The 12,606-nt window shown below is 45.6% G+C and overlaps 1 protein-coding gene across 2 annotated transcripts in view; it reads left to right on the top strand.

Annotated features, from left to right (window-relative positions):
* Positions 1 to 11,459, top strand: part of Nlrp9 (NLR family pyrin domain containing 9) — a 33,400-nt gene extending 21,941 nt beyond the window's left edge. For both annotated transcript variants that reach the window (XM_050127511.1, XM_050127510.1), the window contains 5 exons: positions 566 to 733; positions 2,833 to 3,003; positions 4,964 to 5,134; positions 7,054 to 7,224; positions 11,182 to 11,459. In XM_050127511.1, coding sequence (XP_049983468.1) covers positions 566 to 733; positions 2,833 to 3,003; positions 4,964 to 5,134; positions 7,054 to 7,224; positions 11,182 to 11,335 — 835 coding nt within the window. In that variant the 3' untranslated portion in view covers positions 11,336 to 11,459. The remainder of the gene's footprint in view (positions 1 to 565; positions 734 to 2,832; positions 3,004 to 4,963; positions 5,135 to 7,053; positions 7,225 to 11,181) is intronic.
* Positions 11,460 to 12,606: the final 1,147 nt, after the last annotated feature.

Below are 12,606 nucleotides of genomic sequence, written 5' to 3'. Positions count from 1 at the left end.
GGGTGTGTGTGTTGGGGTGTGTGTGTTGGGGTGTGTGTGTTGGGGTGTGTGTGTTGGGGTGTGTGTGTTGGGGTGTGTGTGTTGGGGTGTGTGTGTTGGGGTGTGTGTTGGTATGGGTGTCTGTGGTGCTGGTGTGGGTATGTGAAGGTGTCACAGTGATACTGGTAATCAAACATGCTGGGTTATATACCATATTTTAGTGATGGGGTCTATGTGTGCATTAAAGGATATGGCTTCTCCCCACTACATTCCAGTGACACTCTGTCTCTCTATTTGTTGTTATGACAATCAATAACATCACCAAACATTTCCATATTGATCCCAGAGAGTAAAAGTCACCCATGACTGAAAAACCACTGGCTTGGGCTTTTTTCTCAATCAATAGAACTTCATGACTCACAGTGATAGTCACATGATTGCACTCATGAATTAAAGAAGTCTGTGATGTAAATGTGAGCTGGTATGTACAGTATTAGGAGCTGGGCATTTGTTTGAACAACACGTAGTCTTACATAGGCCTTCTAAAGATGGTGTTCCTAACCTGTGACATGTATCTCTCATGCAGGTTGGGGAAGTGTGGCATCTCAAGTGACGCTTGTGTTGAAATTGTGACTTCCCTAAACCTCGGCAAGCTGAAGCATCTCTCATTGGTTGAAAACCCCGTGAAGAACAAAGGAGTGATGGTGCTGTGTGAGATCCTGAAGGATCCGAACTGCGTCCTGGAGAAGCTGATGTGAGTTGGTCTGGGGAGCATGCCCTGGAGATATTGTAAAGCCCTGCACCTAGGTAAAACCATCATAAAGGTGGTCAAATAGCCACGAAGGAGGCAGGAGAACCTGGGATGTGTTGGGATCTCGGTCACTTGTCCATGCCTAAGTTGCCATGTCAGCAAGTGGAGCAAACGAGAACAGATTTACGAGACCAACTTCCGACTAGACAAGGCTAGCTCTGAAATTCCTCATATATAATTTTTAGCTTAATTTTTATGATAACCATGAAATACGGTGATACACTTGGAAAGAGACTGGCTATAGGACAGAGGAGACTATAAATAAGAAGAAAATATTCCCTTCAAAGGCAGGGCTTCCTACGTCTTACCTAAGTCACTGTAGGCTGTCTCCTGCTCTGAGGTTGACGTGGATTGCTCATCATAGCACACTGCCAGACTGTGGTCCCAGGGAAGTCATAGAGATAACTTATCGTTCCATCCATTAAAGGTCTTAAGATGGGGAATGTGCTCAAAGACATCTAGGTTCAGGAAGAGTAAGAGTATACAGACCAATCCATCTGTGTCCTGTGTGCTCATGTATTCACAGTAGCATGTGTATGCGTGGCTCACAGCATGAGCATGCAGATAAAACCGTAAGGGCACTGGATATGGACAGTAAGGAGACGCCTGTTTAGAACAGGAAACGCATGCAGATGAAGTGCCTCCTGCATGGGCTGCTCATGACTAGACCAGAAATGTTCCAGGTCTCATTTAAATTTCTTTTGGAATATTTGCAAGTCGTGAGTCTTGGTGAGGCTCCCTAGGGCCAAACATGAAAGCATTTGCACAGTACAGAAATCTGTCACATGGCTTGGGGATAGTTTTATATGATGCTCTCAGTGCCTTTGTGTTTTGTCCTAAACTGGATACATGAGAGCACTTGTGGATTTTCCTACCTGTGTACTCTGGGAGTTCCTGAGCCTGCAGAAGGCCAAAGGAGGTGAATAGTCCCCTGGAACTGTAGTTACAGGATATTGTGAGCATTATATAGGAGTTATGTGATTGCTTAGAACTGAACCCCAGCTCCTCTGCAAGACCAGCAACTGATCTTAAATGCTGAACCAACTGTCCAGTATTGAAATGAATCTTAGAAAGGAAAAAGTGAAAAATGGATTTTAAAAAGTTGAAGGATGTTACAGAAGAGGTCGTAAAAACTAACATTAGAAAACAAAATTTTTCAGTTATTTCTCTACTAGTTACTATAGAGTAGATTGAGTTAAATTACACTTGATGACTAGTAAATAAAAGTGGCTACATTAAGCATGAGTTATTTCAAATATTATCTAGTCTTTAAAATACTAGCCATTCACCCACACATGTGACAGCATTAGGAAGAATCTGTAAAATAAAGTAGCAGGACCAGGTGGAGTAACAGCAAAGGAGGTCACACACTTGCACCCTAGCATGATGACCCGAGTTTGACCCCCAGGACCTAAGTAGTGACACAGTGTAGAGGTGGAGATGGCAGGAACCCTAGGACTCACTGGACAACCAGCCCAGTCTCATGAATGAGCCCCAGGCCAGTGAGAAACCCTGTCTCAAAGAGGGTGGGTGGTGGTGTTCCAGCGTGTGACATCTGAGCTTGTCCTCTGACCTCCACACGCACCTGCAGAGAGACGTACACACACTCACAAGAACAACAAAAACGAGGGCAGGGTTCTGCAACATGGTGAATTTCTGGTATAGGTGAAAGTATTGATTGTCTTGCAAATAAGTCGATTTTTGGAAACATCTGTGGTGATCTATAACCTCAGGTGTTCAAAACTTTTGTTTGAAAGTGTTTCCATTGTGTGTATGTGTGTGTGTGTGTGTGTGTGCGTGCGTGCACACATATGGAGGACAGAAGACGATTCATGGGAGTTGGTATTTCCTTCCATTGCGTGGGACTGAACTCGGGTCCTCAGGCTTGGTGGCAAGGTCCTTTACCTGCAGAGCCATATTAGTGGCCCGTTTCAACACGTTTTCATGCAAAGTGGAAATTCAGTGTAGGGAGAACACGGAAGCCTTTGCAGAGCACTATGCTGTGACAGTAAGTGACCTGCGCTGTGTGATTCTCTTCACAGGTTGTCATATTGCTCTCTCACCCTCATTGTCTGTGGCCATCTCAACAAAGCCCTTTCGTGCAACAAACACCTCTCTCTGCTTGACCTGGAGTCAAATGTCCTAGAAGATTTGGGGGCAAACAGTCTGTGTGAAGCTTTGAAAGACCCAAAGTGCCCCCTTCAGGAGTTATGGTAGGGCCGTGTTCTCATCCATCCCTGGGGATGCGGTATCGAATGTTGGCATTCAGAAGGAAGTGGGAGGGTAGAATTGTCTGGATGTCAGTGTCCCCTCAGAGTCTGTGGTGAAGCCTGCCATCCATGATGACTGTCTTAAGATTGGGTCATGAGGGTGAGTTCCCATGAGTAGATTACTGCTGATAAAAGAAGGCACAGAATCTGCCTCACCCATACCATCATGAAACCCAGCTTCAATGCCCAGCACCTATATGGCAGCTCACAATCATCTGTGACTACAGGTCCAGGGGTTCCGACACCCTCACACAGGCATGATTGCAGACAAAACACCAATGCACATAAATAAAAATTTTCAAAAACAGGTTAAGTAGAGCCCTCCTCAGCTAGAATGGATGTGATAGACATGTTTACACACGAGGCTCAAAGGTGCTGTGTCTGTGTGCAAATGTCACAGGTTCTAAATTTTTGCACTATTGGTCTTTTTGTTGTGGCTGTCCTGTGATCTGAAGAGGGCTGTGGCAATATGTCTACATCTTCGATGCCGGTAGCACCCTCTGACATAGAGCGGCAATCCAAAATATATCTAGATGCTGTGGGCATGCCCTGGAGGGTAAAAATTCATCCGTGCTTGAGAGCCATTAATGCACACACACCTCAGAGCTGCTTAAACCCAGATGTTTACATACCTCCTTCAATCATGAATCTATGCTTGGGTGTTTATGCCTCTATTTGCATATCTCTCCCCATCACATCGATGTACTTAGGCCATCTATGAGTATAACCGCTCTCCCTGTCTCCCAAATAAAAATTTATTGTCTTTACTTCCATATCATCCATCTCTTCTCTTCTATAACCATCTGCATATCACCTATTCATTATCAATCTATATATTATCTACTAATTATTTTATGTTCACTGTGCATCTAACATCTGCCTAATGTCTCTACTTACCAACAATGCACTCATCATCTCGTAGTCTCCGTCCTTCACCTGTCTTATACCCTTTATCTTCCTTCTCTCCCCAACCTCTCTCTTAACCATATTGAAAGCGCCATGGGAAACCATGAGCTTCAGGCTTGAGGAGGGTTTGAGGTCGCGTTATATTAAATACTGGCAGAAGTTCACCTCATGATGACATCTGCACAGAAATCTGAGAACGGCGACCAGGCAGCCCCACTGATTTTCAGGGTATCTCTATTTGAGCCAGGGAGGACGAGAGTAGAGACACCAGATGGAGAGAGGACGGCAGAAGAAGTGCAGTGGGCCACAGGGAGCAGGGTAGCCCAGGTGGAGAAGCAATGCCCTCATTTCAGTACTGCTTGGGCATTTCCGGTTCCTACAAATAAATAGAAATACGCTAAGCTGCTAAGATTGGATCTCGTGGCCTAGGGATGTAGTTCAGTTGGTGAGATGTCTACTGACCATACACAGAGCCCTGGGTTTGAGTCTCCAGCTCAGCTTTGAAAAAAACAGGTGTGATAACTACATACCTGTGATCTCAGCACTGGGAGGTAGAGGTAGGAGGGTTCAGAAGTTCAAGGTCAGTCTCAGCTATGTAACGAGTCTGAAGCCACACTAGATACATAAGACCCTGTTTCAAAAAGAAAAAGTGGTCAATGAATGCCTGCTGAGGGGGAGAATGGTCTCCTCCAGGAACAAGCTCTACTGGGTCAAACAAACCCCTAGAGTTGTGCACAAACAAGCTAAACTAAATGGGCTTAATAGGTTACTTATGCATGTACAGGTGTGCAGGCATGAATATATATTCACATATATTCGTATGTGTACACATGTAACAACAATAAAGAGATTAATTTGGGATCTGGAAGGAATTGGAGGTAGGTTTGGAGAAATGTATATACCGAGCTCATATAAAGTTCCAAAATATAAGATAAATAACATCAAAACAAAAGCATCGGGCCTCAGAAGTCAGTATGTTTGCGTGTGTTTTCCCCAGGTTGTCTGGTTGCTGTCTCACTTCAGACTGCTGTGAGCAGATCTCCAATGTCCTTACTTGCAGTGAAAATCTAAAGACCCTGAAACTGGGCAACAATAACATACAAGACAGGGGCGTCAAGCTGTTGTGTGAAGCTCTGAGGAATCCAGCTTGTAAACTGCAGAGTCTCGGGTGAGTCACCTGACTGTCGTGTGTGGGGGGGGTTGAGGGGGAGGGGGCCTTCCAACTCAGTGAGGAAAATTTGGAGGGTTAATAGGTATGGTAGTTTGTAAGAAAATTGCCCCCAAAGGGAGCTGCACTCTTAGGAGGGGTGGCCTTGTTGCAGCAGAAGTGTCTTGTTGGGGGAAGTGTCACTGTGGGGCGGGCTTTGAGGCCTCCTGTATGCTCAAGCCACACCCAGTGAGTCAGACTGCCTTCTGATGCATGCAGCTCAGGATGTTAGAAGCCTCTGCTCCTTCTCCGGCACCATGTCTGCCTTCATGCCACTATGTCCCACCGTGATGACAATGAACTGGAAAAGAGCCACCACAATTAAATATTTCCTTTAAGAGGTGCTGTGGTCATGGTGCCTTTTCACAGCAATTGAAATCCTAAGACAATAGGGTTAAGAAGAATTCCACCTACCATAGTCTCAAGGGTTGAGGAAAACGTTAACACCCAGGTCATGTACGAACAACAGCATCTGCTGGGGGTTGAGCACCATACCCTTGTCATGTTTTGCCCACCACAGCATCTGGTCTTCTGGTCTTCTGGGTCCTCTTCTATGATGTTCCCTGAGCCTGGGGAAGGGGTGACACAGACGATCCATTTGAGACCGAGTCCTCTGTCCTCAGTCTCAGAATGCAGACCAGCTGTGCGTCTCTCTATTAACCAGGCCATTGCAAAAGTTGCTTCTCCCATGAGGCTTGAGAGCTGAACTAACATAGAAATAGCGCTAAGTGGTTAGAACAATGGTTCTCAACCTGTGGGTCTAGACCCCTTTGAGAATTAAATGACCCTTTCACAGGGGTCACCTAAGACCAATCAGAAAACACAGATATTTACGTTATGAATCATAACAGTATCAAAATTATAGCTATGAAGTAACAATAAAAATCATTTTGTATTGTGGGGTCCCCACAACACGAGGAACTGTATTAAAGGGTCGCCACACTAGGAAGATTGAGAAGGAAGTTTTATGTTATGTCCCCTTAGCAAAGCGATAGTAATGGGTTCTCCCTTAGGTCTACAGCTTGCCCAGCCACGGGCTCTTCACCAGTTTACAGTACCTGGCATGAGTCAAGTAGTCAGCACTCCAGAGTGGATGGTGGAGGCCTTCAAGAAGCCCCAGCCCAGCTGAGGAGCTATTGGCAGCTGATGGCAGCTGATGGGAGGAGAGCCAGTCTTCAGAGACGGAGCCCTGGTCACCTGTGCTGCAGGGGACCGTCCTAATCCCAAGCACCTAAGGCACTGCTAATTGAGTTAGTGCAGTGTCTCTCAGCCTTCCTAATGCTGTGACCTTTAACACAGTTCCTCACGTTCTGTGTGGTGATGCCACCCATTAAATTATTTCCATTGCTACTTCATAACTGTAATTGTGCTGCTGTTATGAACTGTATATAAATACTGACTGCAGAATATCTGAGATGTGACCTCCGTGACAAGGTCATTCCACCCCCCCCATTGGGGTCATGATCCCCCACCCCCACCCCAGGTTGAAAACCATTGACTTAGAAGGTTTAAAAAGGTATAACGTTGGGAAGGCTGCAGATAGGGAGGTCTGGGAGGAGTTGGAAGTGTGGGTAGTAGACAGATTTGATCAAGACACATTGTATACATGTATGATTAAAGTACTGCTCTGGCCGGGAGGTGGTGGTGCAGATCCCAGTACTCAGGAGGCAGAGGCAGGAAGATCTCTGTGAGTTCAAGGCCAGCCTGGTCAGGACAGGCTCCAAAGCTGCAGAGAAACCCTGTCTCGAAAAAAAAAAAAAAACTATATTTGCTTAATGTTTTTGCTCACTGTGGACATTTGGGCCTGGTTAAGTCTTTGCTCAGAAGCCTAGAACTGGCACCAAATTCTGCATCCTTTTTCTGGTGTTTCCCTGTCACAGGTTAGACATGTGTGAGCTCACCATTGTCTGCTGGGCAGACCTCGCCTCTGCTCTCAGAACATGCAGAACACTGACCATGCTGAGCCTCGACTGGATCACCGTGGACCACTATGGGGTGAGGCTACTGTGTGAGGCTTTGACTTGCGGAGACTGCAGCGTGAAGGTGCTGGGGTGAGTGCTCGCTGTGTCCCTGGGTCTGGAGTGACTTTGGAGCAGCTCTTCTGTAGCAGTTGGCTCAAGCTGAGCCCTGGTGACACGGGGCTGGGGAGTTGTGTTGTGCGGGAAAACCTTTATCTTCAAGAACACTGAGGGCCATCCTTGATCTCTAGCCGTTCATAGGTACCACCCTCTGGAGGTGATTACTCCAAATATCAAACATCCTCTCTAAACAAAAAAAAAAAAAAAAAACAAAAAACAAAAAAATGTGGCTTATTTCTTTTAATTTTTTTAAAAATGTATTATTATTTCTTTTGTTTTTTAAAGAAAACAAACTATCTTTTTTCACTTAGCACACCAATCCTAGTCACCACTCCTTCCCCTCCTCCCATCCCCTCCACCTGTCCACCCCACCACCCCTCCAGTCCTCAGAGAGAGTAAGGCACATTGCTTTGGGGAAGCTCCAAGGCCCTCCCTACTATATCTAGGCTGAGCAAGGTATCAATCCAAAGAGAATAGGTTCTTTAAAATCACTACAAGCAATAGGGGGAAATCCTGGCGGCACTGCCAGTGCCCCACAGTCTGCCCCAGTCATACAGCTGTCATCCACATTCAGTGACTAGTTTAAACCTATGCTGATTCCTTCCCAATATACCTGGAGTTGGTGAGCTCCTTTAGCTCAGGTAGACTGTTTCAGTGGGTGTATCCCCATCATAGTCTTGACCTCTTTGCTCATATTCTCACTCCTCCCACTCTTCTACTGGACTTTGGGGGCTTAGCCCAGTGCTCTGCTGAGGTTCTCTGCCTCTGTTTCCATCAGTTGCTGGAAGAAGGAAGGTTCTATGGTGACATTTAAGATGTTCATCAATGTGACTACAGGGCAAGGCCAGTTCGGGCCCCCTTTCCTCTATTGCTTAGCATCTTAGCTGGGGTCATCCTTGAGGATCCCTGGAAATTTCTCTAGAGACAGATTTCCTGCTAGCACCATAATGGCTCCCTCAATCAAACTATCTCTTTCTTTGTTCTCTGAATCTGTCCTTCCCCCGTCTTCACTATCCTGTTTCCACATGTTCTCCTCCCAGCTCTCTTCTCCCACTTCTGACCCTTCCACCCTCCCTTTTTCCACACCCCCATGCTCCCAATTTTGTCAGGCAAGCTTGTCAATTTTCTCTTTTCAGGTAGATCTATTTGTGTTTTTTTTTTCTTAGGGTTCACCTTATTACTTAGCTTCTCTAGAATTATGAACTATTGGCTCAATATCCTTTGCTTTACAGCTAGTATCCACTTATGAGTGAGTACACACCATGTTCATCTTTCTGAGTCTGGGTTACCTCACTCAGGATAGTTTTTTTCAAGTTCCATCCATTTTCATTTAGATTTCAAGATGTCATTGTTTTTTATTGCTAAGTAGTACTCCAATGTGTAAATGTGCCACATTTTCTTTATCCATTCTTCAATTGAGGGACATCTAGATGTTCTGGATATTACAAACAATACAGCTATGAACACACCAATCTTAGAAGGCATTCTCACAGAATACCAATCAGCTACCAACAGTTCCTGCGCTAGGGATGGGGTTCATTCCCATGTTGGAATTTTGAATGCAGGTCTTGTGCCAGCAACCTCAGCATCAACTGCGAGCTGATGCATAAACACTCATGTCATGTCTAAAGAGAGAATCCCATAGTGCTTCTCCACCTCCCGGCTCTCACAGTCCATCTGCCCCTTCTGTCATGACAATCCCTGCACCTGGTAGGGCAGGTTCACCAAGGACACATCTACAGCTCAGCAGTCACAATCACTTTCTCTCAGCACTTTCGACAAGTTGTGATCCCTGCCTTAACTGAAAAGTTCTTAGACCAGAGTTGTGAGAAGTACAAATCTACGGGCACAAATGGAAATATTTAGAAGACAGCTTGACACACAGGCCCCTTTAAGGGAGCAGCAGTAGGTTTCCCTCTGGGGCCTGTGATGCCCTAAGCCACGGGATGTTGACAGTGTTACAGTAGTAATCATTAAATCTCCCCATGGAGCAGGCGTCATAATCCAATCAAAAGTGATCAGCTACTCCTAGAACTGTCATGGCAGCAAGCTACCACTGGGCACAGCGTGGCTGGTCATTCTCATGTCTTCTGATCACACAACAGAGGTGCTTACAAACACCGTCTCCCACATCCAGTATCTACCCATGAATGTTCATCCCAGGCTAGCGTCGGGAGGGGTCTGACACTGCTGTACAGACTTCTACATCAAAGTTCTGCTGAGAACTTACTCTGCGTGAGCACGGTGATGATATGAGTGTCGGGAAGATGGTGGAGGAGCATCCTGTGAGGAAAATGGTTCACACCTCTGCCCCACCGACTTGGGTCCTGTCCTGGGGCTACAGAGAGTAATGTGCAAGCAAGGATGAGATGTGGGGAGGCTGGGGTGAGAATGCTGCACTTGGGGTGGCATTGCCTGAAGGGGAGGCTGGAGAGGCAGGGGATGAAGTGAGCAGCAGATCTGAGCGAGCCTGGCAGATAGATCTCTGTACTAACTCTTTGTAGTTACAGGACACATGACTTGTGGTTATGAATACCAGGGAAGACAAGAGCAGACAGAAGGGGAAGAAAAGTGAGGAAGCCAGCTGTACTTCTCTGAAGAACTCTGTTCCAATCTTAATTTGTGAAATTCGGGGGGAACTACTGCACAAAAACCTAAGGGAACTTTTTTCAGAAAACAAAATTAACCATATTGAGTGCTGACTGCTTAAGACATTACTTTTTTAAAGGGGCTGACCCCTTACGTCCAAGGGCACATTGAGGAAGAGGGGGTAGGGAGATTGTAAAGAGTCGGGAGGACTTCTACAAAAACAGCCTCTTCTAGACTTGACAAGGCAGATACACCCAGGAACTGACAGTATCCATGATTGCCTGTGTGACCCATGCTCAAGTTCAGGCAGGTCAACATTCCAGCATGGGTGGTGGAGGGGGTCATTACCCGGACCCCTAGCTGGGGAACTAGACATTTGGTGGCCTCAGGGAAGGGAAAGTCGTGTTCTTCAGGGATGTGGCCCCTGGTAGGATGCATATGCCACATGCATGCATCTCCCTCCACGCTTGTGTGGGCATCACAACTGAGACTCCGTGAGCTATTGGAAGAAAAGGACACGAAGTGTGGGAAGGAATATGGAGGGGTCAGAGAGGGGAATGGGGAAAGGATATGATCAAAATCCATTGTATCCATGTGGAATTCTCAAAGAATAAACTAATGGATTTTGAAATATAGTATAAAGATAATAAGCATTTGATAATTTTTATTTTTTTCAGTAAACTTAGTGATGACGGCGTGGGGGAAGCAGGCAGAGGGAATAGCTGAGCATCAGCTGTATTCATGGGTGAGCTGAGGTGTAGGATGAGCTGTGTCTCAGAGAAAGTGAGTAGGGGCTGAAAAGACTTAACATGGATGGTGTGAGATTGTGACGATGACATTAACTATACTCGTGTTCACAATCTGAGCGGTCAACACTAAATAATGATGCAGGAATAAGGCATAACAATGATCATGGTTAGGCATTTAAACAATGAACGGGTGAAAACAGTCATTTTTGCTTCAGTGGTTTGCAACTTTAGTCTTGGCATCTAGATAGATGTTTTACATATCTACATAGACGAGAGGGCCCCTACTCTGCAGGAGAGAATCAGACCTTCTCACAAACGGTGTCTTCCTTCCTTCACTCCTAAGGTGACAGAGAGGGCATCATGGGGGTAAAGGAGAGGCAAGTTATCGCCAATCAAACTTGGGTTGGTGGATGGCTCAGTGGGTGAAGGCACTTGCTGCTGAGCCCGATCACTCGGGACCCACATAGTATCAGGGGGACGATGGAATCCCATGAACTGTCCTCTGACCTTCACATGTGCCCTGTAGCATGTGCCTGTATAAGCACACACAATGAGTAATGTAAAAAATCAACTGCCTTCTTCCTCCCTTCAGATTGGACAAATCTAAACTTTCTGAAGAGTCACAGAAGCTACTGCAAGATGTGGAAAAGAAAAGTAACCTGAATATTTTGCATTATCCATGGGTCAAGGAGGAGGACAAGATGAGGGGTGTTCGTCTGATCTGGAACAGCAAGAACTGGTCTTGAAACAACAGCTTTTTCTTTGTCGTATTTCTCCTAAACATCCTGCCCCCAAGATGCACACTTGGTCCTGGTAGCTGGTTCCTGGGTTATTTCACAGTGCCCTGCCCCCATCCACCTTTATATATACTTCCCCTCCCCACTTTACAATCTTTAAATGACAAACACACTCAATAAACTCTCAGCATGTTTGAAAATGAATGATTACTTAATGGCCGTCATAGGGTGTTGGGGTTTGAAACTGAAGAGACCGTGATTCTCTTACAGTTCTGGTTGGGAGTGATGTTTGTGACACGTTACACTTGCTGTCATTGTCAGTGCAGCTAACATCACCTGAACTGTAGTTCACGCCATGATCCTAAAAGACACAAGCATCGCCATGCAGAAGGTGGGACACATAAAGATAATGTCTAGAATCCCCAAAGTTAAAATCAAGAATCATACTTTTTAAAAAATTGATCTCAAAAATTATTTTTCTAAGTCCCAGAAATCAGAGCTAAGATTTGCCCTTTATTCCTTCAACGAGGGGCTGGAAGGGGCTAAAAGTACTCCGCTCTCTTCAGAGACCAGAGTTCAAACCCCAGCACCTACATGTGTGTCTCAAAACTGCCTTTAACTCCAGCTTTATGATATCTGATGTGCTTTCCAGGCATCTGCAGGCACCTCTTGCAAGCACATGCAGATCCACATATATACACATATATATACAGACACATGTATACACACACATGCACACATACATATACACACATGTATACACATACACACGCATGCACACATACACATTAGTCTCTTAAAGGTGTAACTACAAAGCAGCTTTTTGAAGCTGCTTTGGCACAGGTGCAAGATTGTTCTCCAACCTAATTTATGTGGCAGGGTCAGAGTGACTGAGTGGGGACTGTATAGGTGCAAATCCACAGAATCAGGAGACCATCAGGAGTCATACCTGAGCCATCGTCCCCTTGTGAGGCTGTTTGGAGATGGTCAGTTTCAGAGGCTGCTTTAAGCCAGCTCTCGTGGTCCTCTCCTGGTTCCTGTCTACAGCAGCCTTGGCATGGGTGTGGTGTATCCATGGCTTGATACCCGCAACTTTAAGAGCTAAGGGAGGGCTGAGGATTTGGCAATGTTTTGTGCAATGTCAGCCAAGGTTTTTTTTTTCCTTTTTCTTTTTTTAAATTTATTTATTTCTTTATTAATTAATTAAAGATTTCTGTCTCTTCTCCACCGCCGCCTCCCCTTTCCCTCCCCCTCAGCCAAGGTTTTTTAAGAACTGCTGA

Source organism: Alexandromys fortis, unplaced genomic scaffold (genome assembly GCF_014885135.2).
Source record: "Alexandromys fortis isolate MF-2015 unplaced genomic scaffold, M_Fortis_MF-2015_v1.1 scaffold_267, whole genome shotgun sequence".
NCBI classification, from domain to species: Eukaryota; Metazoa; Chordata; class Mammalia; order Rodentia; family Cricetidae; genus Alexandromys; species Alexandromys fortis.
This window is presented reverse-complemented; position numbering and strand designations above follow the sequence as displayed.